Source organism: Mercenaria mercenaria, chromosome 16 (genome assembly GCF_021730395.1).
Source record: "Mercenaria mercenaria strain notata chromosome 16, MADL_Memer_1, whole genome shotgun sequence".
In the NCBI taxonomy this organism is placed as follows: Eukaryota; Metazoa; Mollusca; class Bivalvia; order Venerida; family Veneridae; genus Mercenaria; species Mercenaria mercenaria.
The window spans coordinates 32,097,814-32,115,199 of record NC_069376.1 but is presented as its reverse complement, the minus strand read 5'-3'; the positions used below and the strand labels follow the sequence as shown (position 1 = coordinate 32,115,199).

Here is a 17,386-nt window from a genome sequence, read left to right as displayed (position 1 = left end):
CGAAAAATATGTTAAAAATGTAGGTTCCTTTTGCATATAAAAGGTCGACACCTTTGTTAAGTACAGTCATATGATACAAACAACCAAAGAAAGACTATATATAAACGTTGCGCTGTGAAGTGTAAATTATAAATCCATTTCTCAAGATCGTGAATACGTGTTCAAATGTCGTTATTAAATTGAAATTTGAATATGATGTGAAAAAGGAGGAAGTAAAAAAATATTCGAAACAGTCACATAAAGATGGCTTACTTTACAAATATTATTACTCTCCTCGTTGTTTTAAACAATTTATACAGACATTCAGATGGAAAAATAAATATCCAAGGTGATGTGGTACTAACGGGTCTTTTTGGCATTCACGAACCTAATGGCAAGGAATGTAGTGTTACCGTGGACGTGAATTCTGTTATGACAATGGAGGCTGTCAAATGGTACATAGAAAAATTGAATGGTCTCGACACTTTACCTTTTCGCATTGGTATGTATCAATTTCTAACAAAATTACTTCTGTTTTTTTTTTTTTTTTTTTTTTTTTGAATTTATTAACTTTGAAAACTGTATACGTTCATTTTACAGTTTGTTTTTTTTATATTGAAACATTTAAAACAAATGATTACAAAAGAATTTTGGTTATATTAACATGTATGCAGCTAATAAGTACCATTCAATATATATAACGCCGAATAAATATCAGACTGGGAGACTTGACTTCGAACCTCGCTTGCAGGAGACGAAGAGTACAGAAACTTTGATTAAGATTCTACTGTTTTTAGCTCGGCTAAAAAGCACAATTATTATTGACTAATGTTAATCAAACGCAAAGTTAACAAATTCTAGTACCTTGTGACTTATTTGGCGTTTGCAATATGACTTCTTCTCGGCGATATATGACCATTTTGTGTCGATTCGCCGTAAAACCCAACTCACTCACTCACTTGTGACTTATTATCATTAAAGGTTTGGAATCGTTTGAAACGTGTTGGCTTGACGACAAGGCGGCAGCGCATGCAGTGGAAATATTACACAGGGCTCTTAGTAATGAGACCATAATAGGTAGGAACATATGATGAACATTGTGGTTTTTAAACATTTGATGAGCATTTTGTTTTATATTTATAGTCAATATCTACAAATAAACAATTTCAGTGAAAAATAGGTATAGTATATCTTTATGTTTAATATATAAAATGTAATATAAAACCAGAACTTGTTGATTGCTGTGCAAAATAAAAATAAAATAAAATAAATTGTCACAGGAAGCAATTATGATCGATTTAGAAATTTATTTTCTTACATTACATCTTATGCAGATAGACGGTCAATAGTTTAGGCTATTGACTGGTCTGTAGTTCAACATTTAATTTTACTGGGATCTAGTCAAAACTTGAAGAAAAGCAATTTGAAAATTGAAATTCATTTCTGATGTCATGTGATAAAATACTTATTGAATGGCTTGTCCATCAGTAATTGTATACTATTACATAGCTAGTTCATAAGGATTGCTATTCGTATTGTAAATTTTAAAAACGAGCTTTCAAAACTAGTTGAGAGTTTAGTGTTCCCTATTGTGAAGTTGTAACTTAATCTACACGATACTGTGATAATTATTGTCCTTTTAACTGGTTTTTCACATTATTCAATGTACCATTTACCCCGTTAAAACTACCTCATAACATAATTATAAACGCTGGGTTTTTTGTGTTTGCTTTTGTAGATGTTTTTAAATAACATAATGTCATGCATGTCGGTAAACATGTTCTGTATTTTACTTGCTCTAGTAATTTTTTTTAATTTATGATACTGAGATATGACAGTACGTGTAAATGCACCAGTTATTGCTAATAGGTGAAAATATTGATTTAAAAAGAACATGTTTGAAGTAACGAATCTTTTAGTAAACAAGCCTCTCTTTTTCTGTTTTTTTTTTTTTTGTTTTTTTTTTTTTTTGTATTTTTAAAGAGGTATGTCTAGAATTCAAGCGCAAACAATCATGACACACTAAGCAGTGCATGTGGGTCTATATATTATCATTGAGTTGCCCATTACAATGACCTGTACGTGTGTAAAGTTGTTTTATTTGCTATCACCATTATTACAAATGTTGTTAACTTAAAACAATTGTTAATACATAGTGACATTTTGAGTGTCTTACAGCCGATGCCGCTATGCATAACTGTATTTGAAGAATTCAGTTTTCGGCTTGTTCTAGACTATCTGACTATACCAACTGTTGTATAAATATATAAAAAAGCCGTCTTCAAAAAGAGTATGTAAAATAAGATAAACTGTGTCCCTTATCAAATAAAAACAAACATTGGATAAGACTTATATATAAATGTATTAATATAATTGTGGAATTCCATATTCATCATATTTGTTTTAAAATACAAAATTCCGATGTTCATGAAATTTACTTGATTTGTGAAAACTTCATATTAGTGTCATTTCTTTATATGCTAAAAAAGAATAATTTTCAATATATATGTAGTTTAATTTGGCTAGGAGTCCTCGGTCCGGAAACAAGTTCCGAAGCCGAGACTGTATCCAATATCCTTGGCTCCGTTCCGCAAAGACAGCAGTTACTCCAAGTAGGATTTTCAACAACAGCAGTGGAGCTTAGCAACGACAAAGGATATCCTAACTTTGTCCGTGTTGTTCCAAATGATGACATACAATCTGAGGTTTGTATTTATGCTTTATATCTCTACATGCAAAGCAAACGGATACTTCAATAAACCAGCCTCAAAGATTTACTAGATACCATAGCCTATGGAAGTAACCACAAGATTTATTCAATATATGCTGCAACGACCTAGATATCGTTTACTGTATCAATAAATCTAAATCCATTTCCTCATCTTGCTAGGTAGTTCTATGGAATTACGAACGAATTCCATCATTAGATATGTCACCATCTAAGGAGAAATTAGAGATAATCAAATTTTCGTTATCAGTTTTTGAACAATATGCACATGCCATGTTTGTCTGGTATTATTGGGTCAGCTTAAAACAAACAAAGCATTGTATTTTCGAAAATAACGTACATTTTCTTTTTGGTTGCTTAGCAACGCAGTCTTCTTTTCAAAATTTAAATGTTCTTTTCTCCAAATTTTTCCATCGCTATGTTCAAAGAATTCCTTATGTTTAAGAAAGATGTATTGCACAATATCATAAACAATCATTTTCTTACTTTTCAGTTGAAAAAAAAATATATGCTAAAGCAGGCGTCATAAAGGTCATAGCTGAGAACATTTGTTCCGCAGATATTTGCAGCAATTCTAAAATATTCTTAATCTTGCCAGTGACAATATGTTTACTACTATAAGGTTTGCCTGCCGTCTCTGTCTAAAAAGACATTATTATATATAAAACTTTTATGGAGGTGTCCAACGGGATCCTTTTCAAAATCACGCGGCCAGAAAGAATTGACAGACATTCTGTTCTTGCTAAACAACAACAAAGCTGATGAAACTTAAGAATTGGTCATTCAGCTGGAAAAACCAAGGACAAATAATCTATGTGTATTTAATTATCAGTTTATCAAAAACTGTAAATGAATTATAAAAATGGTTGCATCATATATTCAATGGCCCTTGTAACGTTTTCTGAACATTGTAGTAGTATCTTTACTTTGTGAGAATGACATTTCATTCAGAAAATAAACTCAGAATATGAATTCAGGCCATTAAACAAAGTAAGCTTTTTAATATGACACGAGAAATCGCACTTTTTTATATGCATTTTATTGCGCGTTAACCAGATCGGAAAGTAAACATAATGCCGGAAGATAAATAGAAAAACAAGATTTTTTAATAAACAGGTGTGTAACTGTTTACATTTTTCTCCAATTTCAGTTATCTCTTTCAAGAAATCTTTACACCCGGATTTAAATAGGGAAGTAGACTACCCAGAAAAAAAAATTAAACTTTACGCAGAAAGAATTAAAACGGTAGATGTGCTTTTATTTCATATTTCATCTAAGTTTTTTTTTTTGTTTTTGTTTTTTTTGGGGGGTTTAACGCCGTTTTTCAACAGTATTTCAGTCATGTAACGGCGGGCAGTTAACCTAGCCAGTGTTCCTGGGTTCTGTACTTCATCTAAGTACTTCTATCGAGTAGACTTAACCGAAGTCACACATTCATCCCGTAGTGACCACTGGTTCATTCAAATGATGATTTAACACAATCGGAAGATATAAAACATATCCTTAGATAAACATTACTCTTCGAGCCCACTATTTACTTTCTTCTATAAATTTATCAGACTTATATTCCCACTCTTGAAAGCTATTGTCGCTAAGTTTATTACATTTATATGACCACTCTTATTAGCTGTAATTATAGCTAAGATTGTTAAATTCATATGCCCACACTTATTAGCTATTGTCGCTAAGTTTATTACATTTAGTAGCTATTGTAGCCAAGATTATTAAATTCATATGCCCGCACTATTGTCGCTAAGTTTATTACATTTGTATAACCACTCTTATTAGCTATTGTAGCTAAGATTGTTAAATTCATATACCCACACTATTGTCGCTAAGTTTATTACATTTATATGACCACTGTTACTGGCTATTGTCGCTAAGATTGTTAGATTTATATGCCCACTCTTATTAGCTATTGCCGCGAGGATTTTTAGATTAATATGCCCAGTAAACTTTATTAGATTTATATGTCTACTCTTATTAGATTCATATGCATGTCTACTCTTCATAACTATTGTCGCTAACTTCATTAGATTTATATGCCCAATAGCGGTTGTCTCTTACTTTATCAAATTTACTGCTTTATTAATAGATGATGGTCAAATCCATGGTGAAGCTAGATTGGAACAGGATAGCTGTAGTATATGAAGACAATGTGTATGGGCAAGACGGGTATACCAGACTAAAGGCTAGGGTTGAACAAGAGGGAATTTGTATTGCGTTAACAAGGACTATAACAATTAATAATGGAATAAACGCCAATGAAATTTCCCAGATACTTCAAGATATCACCGTTGGTGTTCCAAATTCACGACCACCAATAAATGGAATTATACTGATAGCCACGTCATCAGTCGCTAATTCTGTCATTTTATCCTTAGATCAGTCCAAATATTCATCGTTTCCAATCATTATGTTCTCTGAAGGTACCAACTTGGACGGACGAGTGTTCAAGCAATTTAATGGGGACGTGATCGCAAAATCAAAAGGGTCGTTAGTCCTTGCCCCACCGTACAGAGAAGTTCTCGAGTTCACAGAACACTGGAATTCAATTTTCACTAACGCTTCAAAATTCAACCTTGAATCAACATCAAACCCATGGTTACTTGATGTTTTCTACAAAATAACAAGTTGTGCCGCACAGGACTGTGATATTCGTGTTCTAACAAACGAAGAAATGAAAGAATATTTCAGTCAACAACCGTTGTTTGTCAGTTACGCTGTAATTGCTGCACATGCTATGGTTAAAGCTGCCATCAACCTTCGACCGAGCTATTGTTTGACACAGTCGAATCCTTGTACTGGGTTTGTTAACAATTTCCACCAGGGAGATATGATAAATGCCATCAAGGGAATGGACATAAACTTTCAGAATGACTTTTCATGGACGTAAGAAATATTTGTTTGTTTCCTTTCTTTCATATTAATGCTCCTTAGTTTGTTCTGTGAAAACACACGATCTTGGCTGTATAAATGTTTGAATCCATGCCGTCCGAAAAGTGATTTAGAATTCACCACTTAAACATTTTATTGTTTTATTATTCTAAAGACCAACACTTAGCGGGTAGTTACTCATGCTAGATTTTAGAAAAACTTTCTAAGTTCTATTAGTCTTTCTGAAGATTGCGTCCTTCACGCCTAAATTGAAGTTTACTTTCATTCAAAACAGTTTATCCAAAGGTAAAATGCTGGGCATATCCATTATTTAATTTTGTGCAATACATAATGTTTTACTTTCGACATACTTTCGTGATATCTTTACTTTATTGTAAGATTTGTTTTAACATTTCCATCGCATTAGTATTGTTTCTTCTTCGAATTAAGGCCAGATTCTCTGAAGAATGAACGCTTTGCAACCGACCAGACAGGTGAAATAACGCAACAAGACGATGTTCCATCGTATGAACTGTTTAACATCCAGACGCCAGGACAGTCGAAAGAGATACTATTTGAGAAGGTATTGTTTGCAAACTTTGATGTTAACATTGAATTTTATCTTGCACCAACAAAGGAAAGGCCACGTGACACCAAACAGGACTGAAAGTTTTGGTCTCACATCTCATTTACATCAAATATGGAATCAATTCTTTTGTACATACTGGATGCAAAGAGATGTGTACAAAAACCAAATAATCGGACTATTCAGTCGCCTCTTACGATCATGCAAAGGCAAGACTGTGTTGCAGTGGTTTCAATTATTTTTGTACAGAACTTGCCACGGAACCAAAAGAAAATTGTTAATACTCAGACATAAATGACCTTGATATACATATCCAGTGCAAATGATAAGTACTAATGAATTTTGATAACATTTTATTTGCCTAAGCATAATCTTTATCTATTTAAATCAAGAATATTGCTTTTCATAACATGTAATATAATCTTGAGTTAGTTTCTTTGCAAAGTGAAATTATACTTAATAACATTCTGACTTAGAATTTATAGCGTAATGGCTTGATAAATAAATTATTAAAATGATCTTAAGCCTGCTGCCGGCAAGTGATTTTGCCTTTTCGGCCAGTGCAGACCAAGATCAGCCTGAACGTCCGAGTAGGCTGATCTCGGTCTGCACTGTTCGCTATTTAGTCAGTAAATTTTCAGTGAACACCCCTTTGAATAAGAAATGGTACTGCCCAAACTGAATGATGGAACAGTCCATTTTAGAAATTTAGCGAGGTAAAGGTTTAGATGTAACAATTTGGTCCAATATGTGATAGATTTTAAGGTGAATGGGAATAGATTTTACTTGCACTGTCATTTTAGTCAGGTATGAAACAGAAACCTAGGTGTTTGGGAAAGGATTTTACATTATAACTTCCTTTTCATCCTCAGATTTCATAAAATGTCGTTGCAATTAGTATTCAGGTATGCGATGTTATTCATTCCGCATCAACAAAATCTTATTTATATACCTGTCATATGTTTATATTGGCATCAAATACAATATTTATTCAAAAGAACGAGGAAAATTGTTGGCATGTTTGCTAACTTATATTTTTTTGTGAAAATTTAATGTCACACAATTAGTATGCAGTGTGATATTTAATCTTATGGCACAAGTTATATACCCATTACACTGTAAAGTATTGATAAAAACGTTTACATTCGTCTTATGATACAAACACAGTTTCTGTGCTGTTGGTTTTTTGTTTTTGTTTTTTTTTTGTGCTAAAAGAGTACATCAAATTGATGTCATCAATGCTTCTTATTTGAAAGAAACAATAATTTACGTTGACTCAGATTTTCAATACTTCTGTTAAATGCCATTAAAAATAACCAAGCCATGTTATTGTTCAAACGACCATGTTTAATTACTAAAATACATTTCTCTACAATTTCTTAATGTGAATCTCTAGTCTGGCTCCCGTCGTACTGAAATATATTCTCTACACTATAGTCTGGTTCCCGATTACTAAAGTATATTTCTGGTTCCCGTCGTACTATATATTTTAGAACAAATGTAAGGGGTGGGTAATCCAGACTATAGTGAATTTATTGTTGCATTTATTATATGTACATTATCAATTTAAATTTCAGATTGGCTTTTTAGCAAAAGATGAAGTGACCATTGATTACAACAAGATACGAGATTATCGTGCATCGGGCGAAGAGTTGTTGTGGCCAAACGTACGTAAAGCCCAGTGTATACCTGATAAAATATGTTCTGAATGCATTCCTTTAAAAGAATTGCAAGAAGATATTTTGCATGAGGCTGGAGATGTATACGTAGTCGGCGTGGTTCCCATTTTCCAGAAAAGTGGTATAAAAGAATGCGGCGCAATATCTGACAATAGCGGGTACCAGCTAGCTGAATCGATAAGATTTGCAGTGGAAAAGATAAACGATAAAATCGGCGACTATTCATCCTTCTTCCCTGGTATGAAAATTGGTTTGATAATTATCAACTCGTGTATGAGCCCTGCTGTTGTTCAAAGAAAGATATACAACCTTCATGAAAATGGCATAGCCTTAGACAATGGCACTCATGTTGATGTAAATGACAAAATAATTGGATATGTTGCAGAATATACAAGTACTGTTAGTATGTCTGTTGCTGGTGTTTTGTCTACCTTAAAGTTTGTACAGATCAGCTATGCATCAACGAGCCCGGCTTTAAGTGATAGGGATAGATTTCCATACTTCATGAGGGTTGTCACACCAGATGATGCACAGGCTAAGGCTATGATAGAAATAGTCAAAAAGCTACGTGCCAATTTTATACAGATCGTTTACAGTGCAGGAGCTTACGGGGAAGATGGCCGTGATAAAATTAAGGAAGCTGCAGTTTCCAATAAAATGTGTGTTGTGCAAGATATTGTTATAGATGATGAAGATAGTTCGTTTCTGATTTATAATACGCTAAGAAAGTACCCTAAAGCAAAACTTGTAATAGTTTTTCTTTACCCGAATCATCTTTTTAATGTCGTATCCGCCCTTACGACTCAAATGAAGCGTGGCGAGTTTGTTTTCATAGGATCGGAGGCGTGGGCACGTGACGGGGAAGTGTTAAGTAAAGATACAAACAAAATTCTAATTGGTTCATTTACCGTGTCACTTGAAATGTACAAGGATAGAGAACTGAGGAACCACGCCCAAAACATAAAGTATAAACCCCAACACGAAGACCCGTGGGCCATGATGTTTATTCAAGCCAAGAGAAAATGCTACTTTGATCTCAGTTTTGACAAGAAGCAAGCTGAGATATGTAGTGATACCAATGATTACAGCCGAGATCCAGACTTCACATTAGACACATACGATACCCAAGCTTATGTAGCCGCAAAATGTCTTTTGATTGGAGCAAATGCTTTCTTAAAGGCCAAGTGTGGATCGCCGGTTTCGAGCCTCTGTAAAGACTTTACTGGCAACACTAAAGGTAGGTGCGCGTATAGCAATCAAACAATATTAAGATATTGTGTTCATGAGCAGGACTATGAATATCACTTTTTATCACTCGCTCACTGTATAGTGGAATGAAGTCACACTGCCAGTGCGAATACCATGTCTGTATGTCGTTACGTATGAATCACCACTGGCACCAAACTGGAATTAATAAGCCACTATATACTGTTATACTGTTACACTCTACCCCTTGGTATACTATAAGAACCATGGTCATGAACGGATAAGCGTAATAATGCATTTCAATTTCACATTTCTCACCGGTCTGATGCCAGTGTGAGTGACTACAATGTATGTAGACATATATTCTGCATAACGAGAACACTCTCAACATATCACATACTAGTATACGGAGGCATACGGGGTTATATCACAGCTCGTTTGATATGAGATTTAGAGCATGATGATAATCCTTACTTGAAATGGTAATATACAGGTTGTGATCGGTTCAAAGTTTGAAATTAGTTCATTTGATATTACAGTAAGGGGTAAATGAGTTTCAAATGATTGTAAGTTTGAATACATGTATACTACATGTCCGTTATAAATTATATAATTATGTATTATGATGTATAAGTATCGTGTCCGTAATAAATATATAATTATGTAATATGATGCTTATAGTATCAGAAATGGCTTTTCTTTTTTTCAGGTTTGGTAGAAGAAATAATGAAAATTAAACTGGAGCTGGATGGGTCTGGGAACAAGATGAAAGTGTTTAACGGTAATGGTGACGGCAATATAGGGTACAGAATCTACAACATACAGAAAGATGATGTCGATCAGTCAAAGCTTACCTATAAAGAGGTATGTTTATCTGTGGCCTTTATTTAAGGCAGTGGACCCGTAATGACACTCGGCAATTTCCGTGTGATTACGTATTATCGCTAGACATTTCGGCATGCTTCGGGCGTAAATATTGCTCCACGCGCTCGTGGGTTTCCGTAAAAAATCGGAAATTACCGAAATCGCATACGGAGAATTTGTAATTTGCCGAGCCACTCCCTTAAAAGCAAGTTTTTTTGTGTTTCATGTTCTGTAGAGTGTCGGTCAAAAATTGTGTTTTTTTTTTTGTTCGGTTTAAAGTCACACCGACACTACTATAGGTAATATGCCGACTTTCCAAATTTTGATGGTGGAGGAAGATCCCAGGTGTCCCTTCAGGGATTATTTCGTCATTGGTGGGCATCTGGGTATAACCATCGGCCTTCCGTAAGCTAAACGGACGACTTCATTACATGAAGAATCAACGCCCCTGATCGAGGTTTGAACCCACGTCGGTGAGGGACAAGTTATCCGAACTCAGTGACATTAACCACTCGGCTACGGAGGCTCCTCACAAAATTATGATCAATCAAGAAGAGTGAGTGGAACAAATATTTTATTTTCAAATGTGACACTGCATTATCGCTTTCTATTTCTCTATACAGATTGGGCGATATCCACTTGAAGGTACTTTTACTTTTGAGATGGACAAGATTATTTACCCAAACGATGTACCAATCAACTCAAGATGTCCGAATGAACAAGTTTGCAGTAAATGCTCCGTATACCCTGGAAAAAATGGCAATGGTGGTTTGGGTCCGCCGAAAGAGTAAGTACTAACGCGCAATAAGGGTAAATATGTAGACTTTATAGCTTACTTCGTTCTGACTGTTGTAAGCAAGTTTAGATATTGCTCAGGTCGTTATGATTTTGTTCAGAAAAATATTCAACGGGGCGTAGGGACTCCTGGACCGAGTGGTTAAGGCCACCTTCCCTATACTGATGTGAGTTCGAGCCTCGCGTAGGGCATAGAATTCTCCATACGAGGTAGCCATCCAGCCGGCATGCGGAAGGTCAGTGGTTTTACGTAGGTGCTCGCTCCTGAAGAAATGCTGCCCGGAGGGGCACTTGGGGGTCTTCACGAGTCGCTTTATAACCTGTAATTGTGCCTACCTGACGTAAAACCCAACAAAAAATTAAATATATAATCATGTAATTGTACTAAACTAGTGTTAAACTTGATTAACGTTTCTGGGTATAGTAAATCCGCCTACTTGGGCATGTTAAAGAAATACTAAAAGTTTCACACAGGCCTAGTTTGAAAAAGTCACTAGGATCCGCGGTGTCAGCGCCCTTTACTACATAAGGCTATAAGGGGAATACATAAAAGACTGAGATGTTTTGAGGGGTTTGTTTTCTGTTTGCTCAGAACATTAACACAAAAAGCATTGCATTTGGAGAACCACTCGTACGTATATAGCCTATTAATTTGTCTATCATATTGTTAAAGAGTGTTGTTCCACATGTTTTGCACAAGTTGAAAAAAAGATCTGTGAAACGATCAGTTGGAAGCGTAGAACGGCAACCAAGCAAAAAACAATAGCAAACTCGGTTTTATGAGTCTGTTCATGAGAGGTAACGAACCGTGCACTCACACCCACTGCATTCCACAGCACCAATTAAAGTGGAATTTAATTAAAGTCAAACCGAATGCTCTCCATGGTCCCAAAGGACCAGAAATTGCGTTATAAACGAATTTTTACAAAATGTTTCAACCTAGTCTACTCCTAAGTGCGTCCATATCCTGATCTTTACGAAAAAGGACCGGGACGTACTCTCAAAAATAAACCTACTAACTGAACACACCTCAATAATGTGGCTTCTTCAAATTGAAGATTTGAAAGAAATAAATAACAAAAACATTACAGTTTTGTTATGGAGTTTGTATTTTCATTTTAGGTACTTTTCAAGAAAAGAATGTCCTTTGGGTTCAATAAATTTATCTAAAAAAAAGGTAGTCTCGAAACTTTTGAAAGCTGATTTGCTCTACTAAGGAGATGTCTTAACCTATCAACTTCACCGTTCCTGCTTTCATAATGTTTACGTAGTTAAGTTAGGCAAAAAATAATTTTCAGTTGTAAGTGATAGTAGAAGGAAGTTTTTAAAGTAAACGGTTTCGAGGTCATTTATGAATAGGATTAGATTTTATTCAAAATTATTATAAAGGACAACTCAGTCTAAATACTGTAAGTTTCATTTTCGTTTTATGCGTTTATTGTTCAGTTTAACCGGATTTTCTCGAGCATGTTTTGTACAACTGTATAATCAATTAAGTTAACGTTTATTTGCCTTCTTCATAAATACAGTCGATCATTTTTAAAAAGAAACCGCTCTTTATTTGACTCTTTCATCTTCAAATAAGGAAGATAACCAGAGTCGACTGAATGTAGAAAATAGTACTAGTTTGTATTACTTTTTGCGTACACAAACCCTTACAAGCGTAAAACCGTAATGTTTAAAAATTCAAAACATTCCATTTTGTATCAATGAGATATAAATTACAAAAATGTATTCGAGATGATACGGGAAGATTAAAATCAGTTGTACTTAAAATTGCGACTGTCGCAATTACACTATGTTGGTTTTCTCATGGCGCGGCTCATATGTTATGCATGTTGTATGCATTTTATGTAGCCCTCTTCATTTTTTTTTTAATTTAACCATATTTAAGCAGGATAACATTTTTATTTTTAGCATTTTTGTTTGTTTTTGTTGGGTTTAACGTCGCAACGACACAATTATAGGTCATATTGCGACTTTCCAGCTTTGATGATGGGAAAGTCCCCAAGGTGCCCTTCCGTGCATTATTTCATCAATCCGCAAGCCATGGTTACCTCATATGAAGAATTCATCGCCCCGAGTACGACTCGAACCCACATCGGTGAGGGGTAAGTGATTTGAATCGGCAACCTTAACCACTCGGCCACGGAGGCCCAAAAGCATTTTTGAAATATCAAGCTTGCTAATGGGTGTTCAATTCAGGGTGTGAGGATCTGGTTGCATTTGATATGGGTTTATATACTGTAAAATGATTAAAATTCACTGAGGACTAATTTTCGTGGATTTCATGCTGATTGAGTTAATACAGCAACTTGTCAGTGCGAAAAAGAAAAATTCCATCCATTTAATCGCAAACATTGATTCCTACCTATTGGATGTGCGTACACGTTAAGTGTATGATATACTGACTAAATATTAGGGTTTAATGTAGGTTTATAGCGTAATATTCAATGCGTGTGTGCGTTCAATGTGGCAGAATTAATACTGACATACATTTAATGTTCAAAATTTAATATTCTCGAATCCATATTCTCACAAAATAGCATTTCGTACAAGACCACAAAATTAGGTAACAATATTCAATACTTTACAAGTTTCTACTTTCACTTTTCATTTCCACAGGGACACGAAGAATTACGAGACATTGGTCCTAGTCCTTGGCGTAATCCTAGGTGTAGCGGTGATAGTCGGCATCATCCTTGCCGTATTACTACACAAAGCACGGAAAAGCAGAAAGGGTAATAGCAGAAAATATAGACCGTGTTTCTTACAGATGCTGAATATCTGGAAAACGTCAATTTTTTGTCGAACTTCATATGTTTTACGAATTTCAATGTTTTCTTTTAGTTAAGACATGTTTAGTTCATAAACTTCTTTCGAAATATGTTTCATGTAGCTGACAAATAAATATATGAGTATCGTTAGGTTCTCATTAAGCATGCACTTTGTTTATTTACTGTTTTAAACACATTTACGTTGTATTTTTATTGAAAACATGGTTGATGGCCCTTGCTTAATTTCGGATATGAACGTATAAATTTCGGAAGATAATAATCAAAGCTGCAAGATTATGGATTTTTCACATAAGGCTTATTAGCAACTAAATAGTCGCTTTTAGTACACATTGTCGAATATGTTTACGTAACTATGATTGAATTCGTGGTTGTTTTTAGTTTGAATGCATGTTCAACATGACTTTGCTTAAACATAACCAATGTGCTATATCACAAAGCGCTGTAAGAAAAAGCATATAGCTTATTCAAATACGTAATTTTATCACTAGCCCATCACTAGTCAATTTCTTTGTTCTTTTCTTTCACCAAAAATGCAATTTACTTTTCAATCAATGCAAACATCTGTGTCAGTTCATAATACGGTATTCTATTAATTTAGTCTTGCAAATGTAAATAATTATAAAATGCATGCATTACACATGCACGCAAGTGTCTGTCATTAAAAGTAAAAATAGGGTATCTAATGAATTTATTTTGAACATAGCCCGCTTTCCCTTAAAATTAGTTTACACATGCTTTTTCAGACACTGGAAATGACCTTTACCTTAGACCAAGGATGCAGGACGATCTGTCGAGAGATCAAGCCACGCCCAGTAAAATCTACATGGAAATCCCGGCACACCATGAACGTAGATATGTTCCCATGGACAGTCAGTCACCCTTATAAACAACAGATAGAATACAGTATTATAATACTAGTGTTGTACAGCATGCCTGTCAACATAAGTACATCTGTACAAACGACTCAGTTTTTTAAAGACGGGCTACACAATAACTATTTCCATGATGGTAATCATACATAATTTGTATGAAAAAAACATTTGAGAAATAACAAGTATCTCGTTACAATTTGACAGTGATTATATATATAAGGCCAAGACAATGTGTTTAATGTCTAATATATTATTAATTAAATTATTGTGGTAGTGTGAGCATTTCTTGAAAGATTAAGGTGAGTTTAGAACTTACTTTGTTTCTACAGTGTAAGATAGCTACTATTCTATGTTTTAACAACTATATAGTGAAAAGAAAATGACTGAATAAGTTTGCAGGTGAAGTTGTGAAAACACGTTAATTCCGGGAAAGCCTTAATTGTCCACCTGCCATCTTGCTGAATAGCTTTTATACCAGTATTTTTAGAATGATTTTCACGAAGTTCACGTTGTAGGAAAAAGGTAGGTCACTAGGTTGTGGTGGGTCTTTAACAATGGTGTCTACATTTTTACTGATCATGACAGTCAGTGTGTGAAATATTGGCTAATCATAGTGTTTCTATTCAGGGTTCGATTTTAACTCAAACTTTTAAGACATTGACATGATTGGCCATTATTCAATACCAAAACTTTGTTGATATCATATACGCATATAAAAATTTCAGATCTGTCTTCAGCTGCAAAATGTACTTTCATGCAAAGTTGTAGTACTGAATGAATGAAAGATTTAGTATTTTAAAGTTTCATGCTTTAAACATTGATGAATATAAGCACAGGTCATTGGATATTTTTTATTTACTTGTTTTCGTGATTATAAAAGATATTTTACGGTATGTGCTTATAATATATCATTGGACTATTTTAAAAGCATATATTACTATATTAAAATATTTATAATGACAACAATGCTACTGAATCGTTAGCTGTTTGTCTGATGTTCGCCAGTTTTCGCGCTGAGAAATATAAAAGACATTGAAGTTTTTTACTGAGATGAACGAAAAACTTAATTTTAATGCTTCGCAATTTATTTGATTGTATGGCGAGTCGACACAAAAAGGTCATAACATATAGTCATGCAAGAACATAAGCAAAGTGTGACTTTTATATACAATCTGTTTCTAATTCATCATTCAATTCTTATTCATCTTTCCTAATTCTTATTCGTCAATCCTAATTCTTATTCATCAATCCTAATTCTTATTAATCTTTCCTAATTCTTATTCATCAATCCTTATTCTTATTCATCAATCCTAATTCTTAATAATCTTCCTAATTCTTATTCATCAATCCTAATTCTTATTCATCATTCCTTATTCTTATTAATCTTTCCTAATAGAGAAAATGTTTCTGTAGTAAGTTGGATGTATAACCTATTGTAAAAATGTGACTTTCAAAGATGTTTAAAAGCCTATGCTGACTATTAAAGAAATTGGCACTTTCTTAAAAGTACGCAGGCAGTAATTATATAAAAAGGTAAGTTTACAGTTCTTGTAAATAATATATAAAAATACTAGAAAATACATGTCATTTGATATATGTAATGTTGTTTTTTTTTGTACATGATTTATTTGAGACGGGTACAGTGACGAAGGAAGCTGGGTGGAGGGGGTAGGCATTGGGTAGGCCGGCCAGCTAAACTTAACCGGCCTTTCCCTGAAAATGTTCGGACAAAAACCACACTCACACGTGCCCCTATCCCTACACCTGTGATGTAAGATCGATAGTACATTTCAGTAAAGCATTCGAGCTTTTCTTAATAGCTGGATGTCATTTTGAAAAGTTGTAAATTGAACCTTTGACTGTTGCTTAAGTAAGCTCTTGTATGCAGCTTTATTATATATATTGTGTGCATTTGTTAGATCATAATGTAATAGTCATTGAATACATTTTGTGACATATCATTGGATCATTAAAATTATTAATATATTCGGTGGTTGCTTTCTTTTGTGAAGTATTTTAGCCACATATTAATTCGTGCATAATGTAAAAATGATTTCTATTGTAACACTGAAATCGTCCAAACAGCACGAGAAACGCATGGTGATAAAAACGAAATCAATAAATGAGAACTGATATCCCTTTAAGTAAATTGTTTAGTATTAATAAAACACAAAAACGTGTCCCGACAGTGTACTGGATGAAAATGCAAGTATGTGGTACCTTTAGTCGCTCAAATTTATACAAAATGTATAAGGTTGAAACGCCTTTTCTTTCTTTGGCTATAGAAAACATGGTGGACATACGTATTTTTAAATATGTTCACGTGTAATTCGTGCTGGACAGTTTAACGTAAAAATAACGCTCATCGCATTCACACTGATATATTCTTGATTGATAACATACCTATTTCTTATTGTGGAATGAGATTCACCTTCAAATATAAATAATCAGTTTGCTATTCTTTCGTTGTGTCCGATTTCCTGATCAATTAAGGATCTCCCACTAACTTTATCTAAACAAGAGGACCATGATGGTCCTGAATCGCTCACCTCTTCCCACATGACCCAGTTTTGAGTATGACGTCGTTTTTTCTATTATTTGACATAGTGACCTAGTTTTTAAGCTCATGTGACCCAGTTTTAAAGTTGACCTAGATATTATCAAGATAAAAATTCTGACCAATTTTCATGAAGATCCATTAAAAAATATGGTCTCTAGAGAGGTCACAAGGTTTTTCTATTATTTGACCTATTGACCTAGTTTTCGAAGGTACGTGACCCTGTTTTGAACTTTACCTAGATATCATCAAGGTGAACATTCTCACTAATTTTCATGAAGATCACATGAAAAATATGGCCTCTAGAGAGGTCACAAGGTTTTTCTATTTTTATACCTACTGGCCTAGTTTTTGATCGCACGTAACCCAGTTTCGAAACTGACCTAGATATCATCAAGGTGAACATTCTGACCAATTCTCATGAAGATCCATTGAAAAATATGGC

General features: G+C 34.2%; 1 protein-coding gene across 1 annotated transcript; it reads left to right on the top strand.

The window, feature by feature from the left end:
- The first annotated feature begins 50 nt into the window (after nucleotides 1-50).
- On the top strand, nucleotides 51-16,370 carry LOC128549591 (uncharacterized). Its single transcript, XM_053526597.1, has 10 exons — nucleotides 51-481; nucleotides 961-1,056; nucleotides 2,506-2,684; nucleotides 4,803-5,599; nucleotides 6,035-6,167; nucleotides 7,748-9,086; nucleotides 9,765-9,919; nucleotides 10,543-10,706; nucleotides 13,340-13,455; nucleotides 14,256-16,370. The coding sequence occupies exons 1-10, from the start codon at nucleotides 244-246 to the stop codon at nucleotides 14,396-14,398; spliced, it is 3,360 nt and encodes a 1,119-aa protein (XP_053382572.1). The 5' UTR covers nucleotides 51-243; the 3' UTR covers nucleotides 14,399-16,370.
- The last annotated feature ends 1,016 nt before the right edge of the window (nucleotides 16,371-17,386 follow it).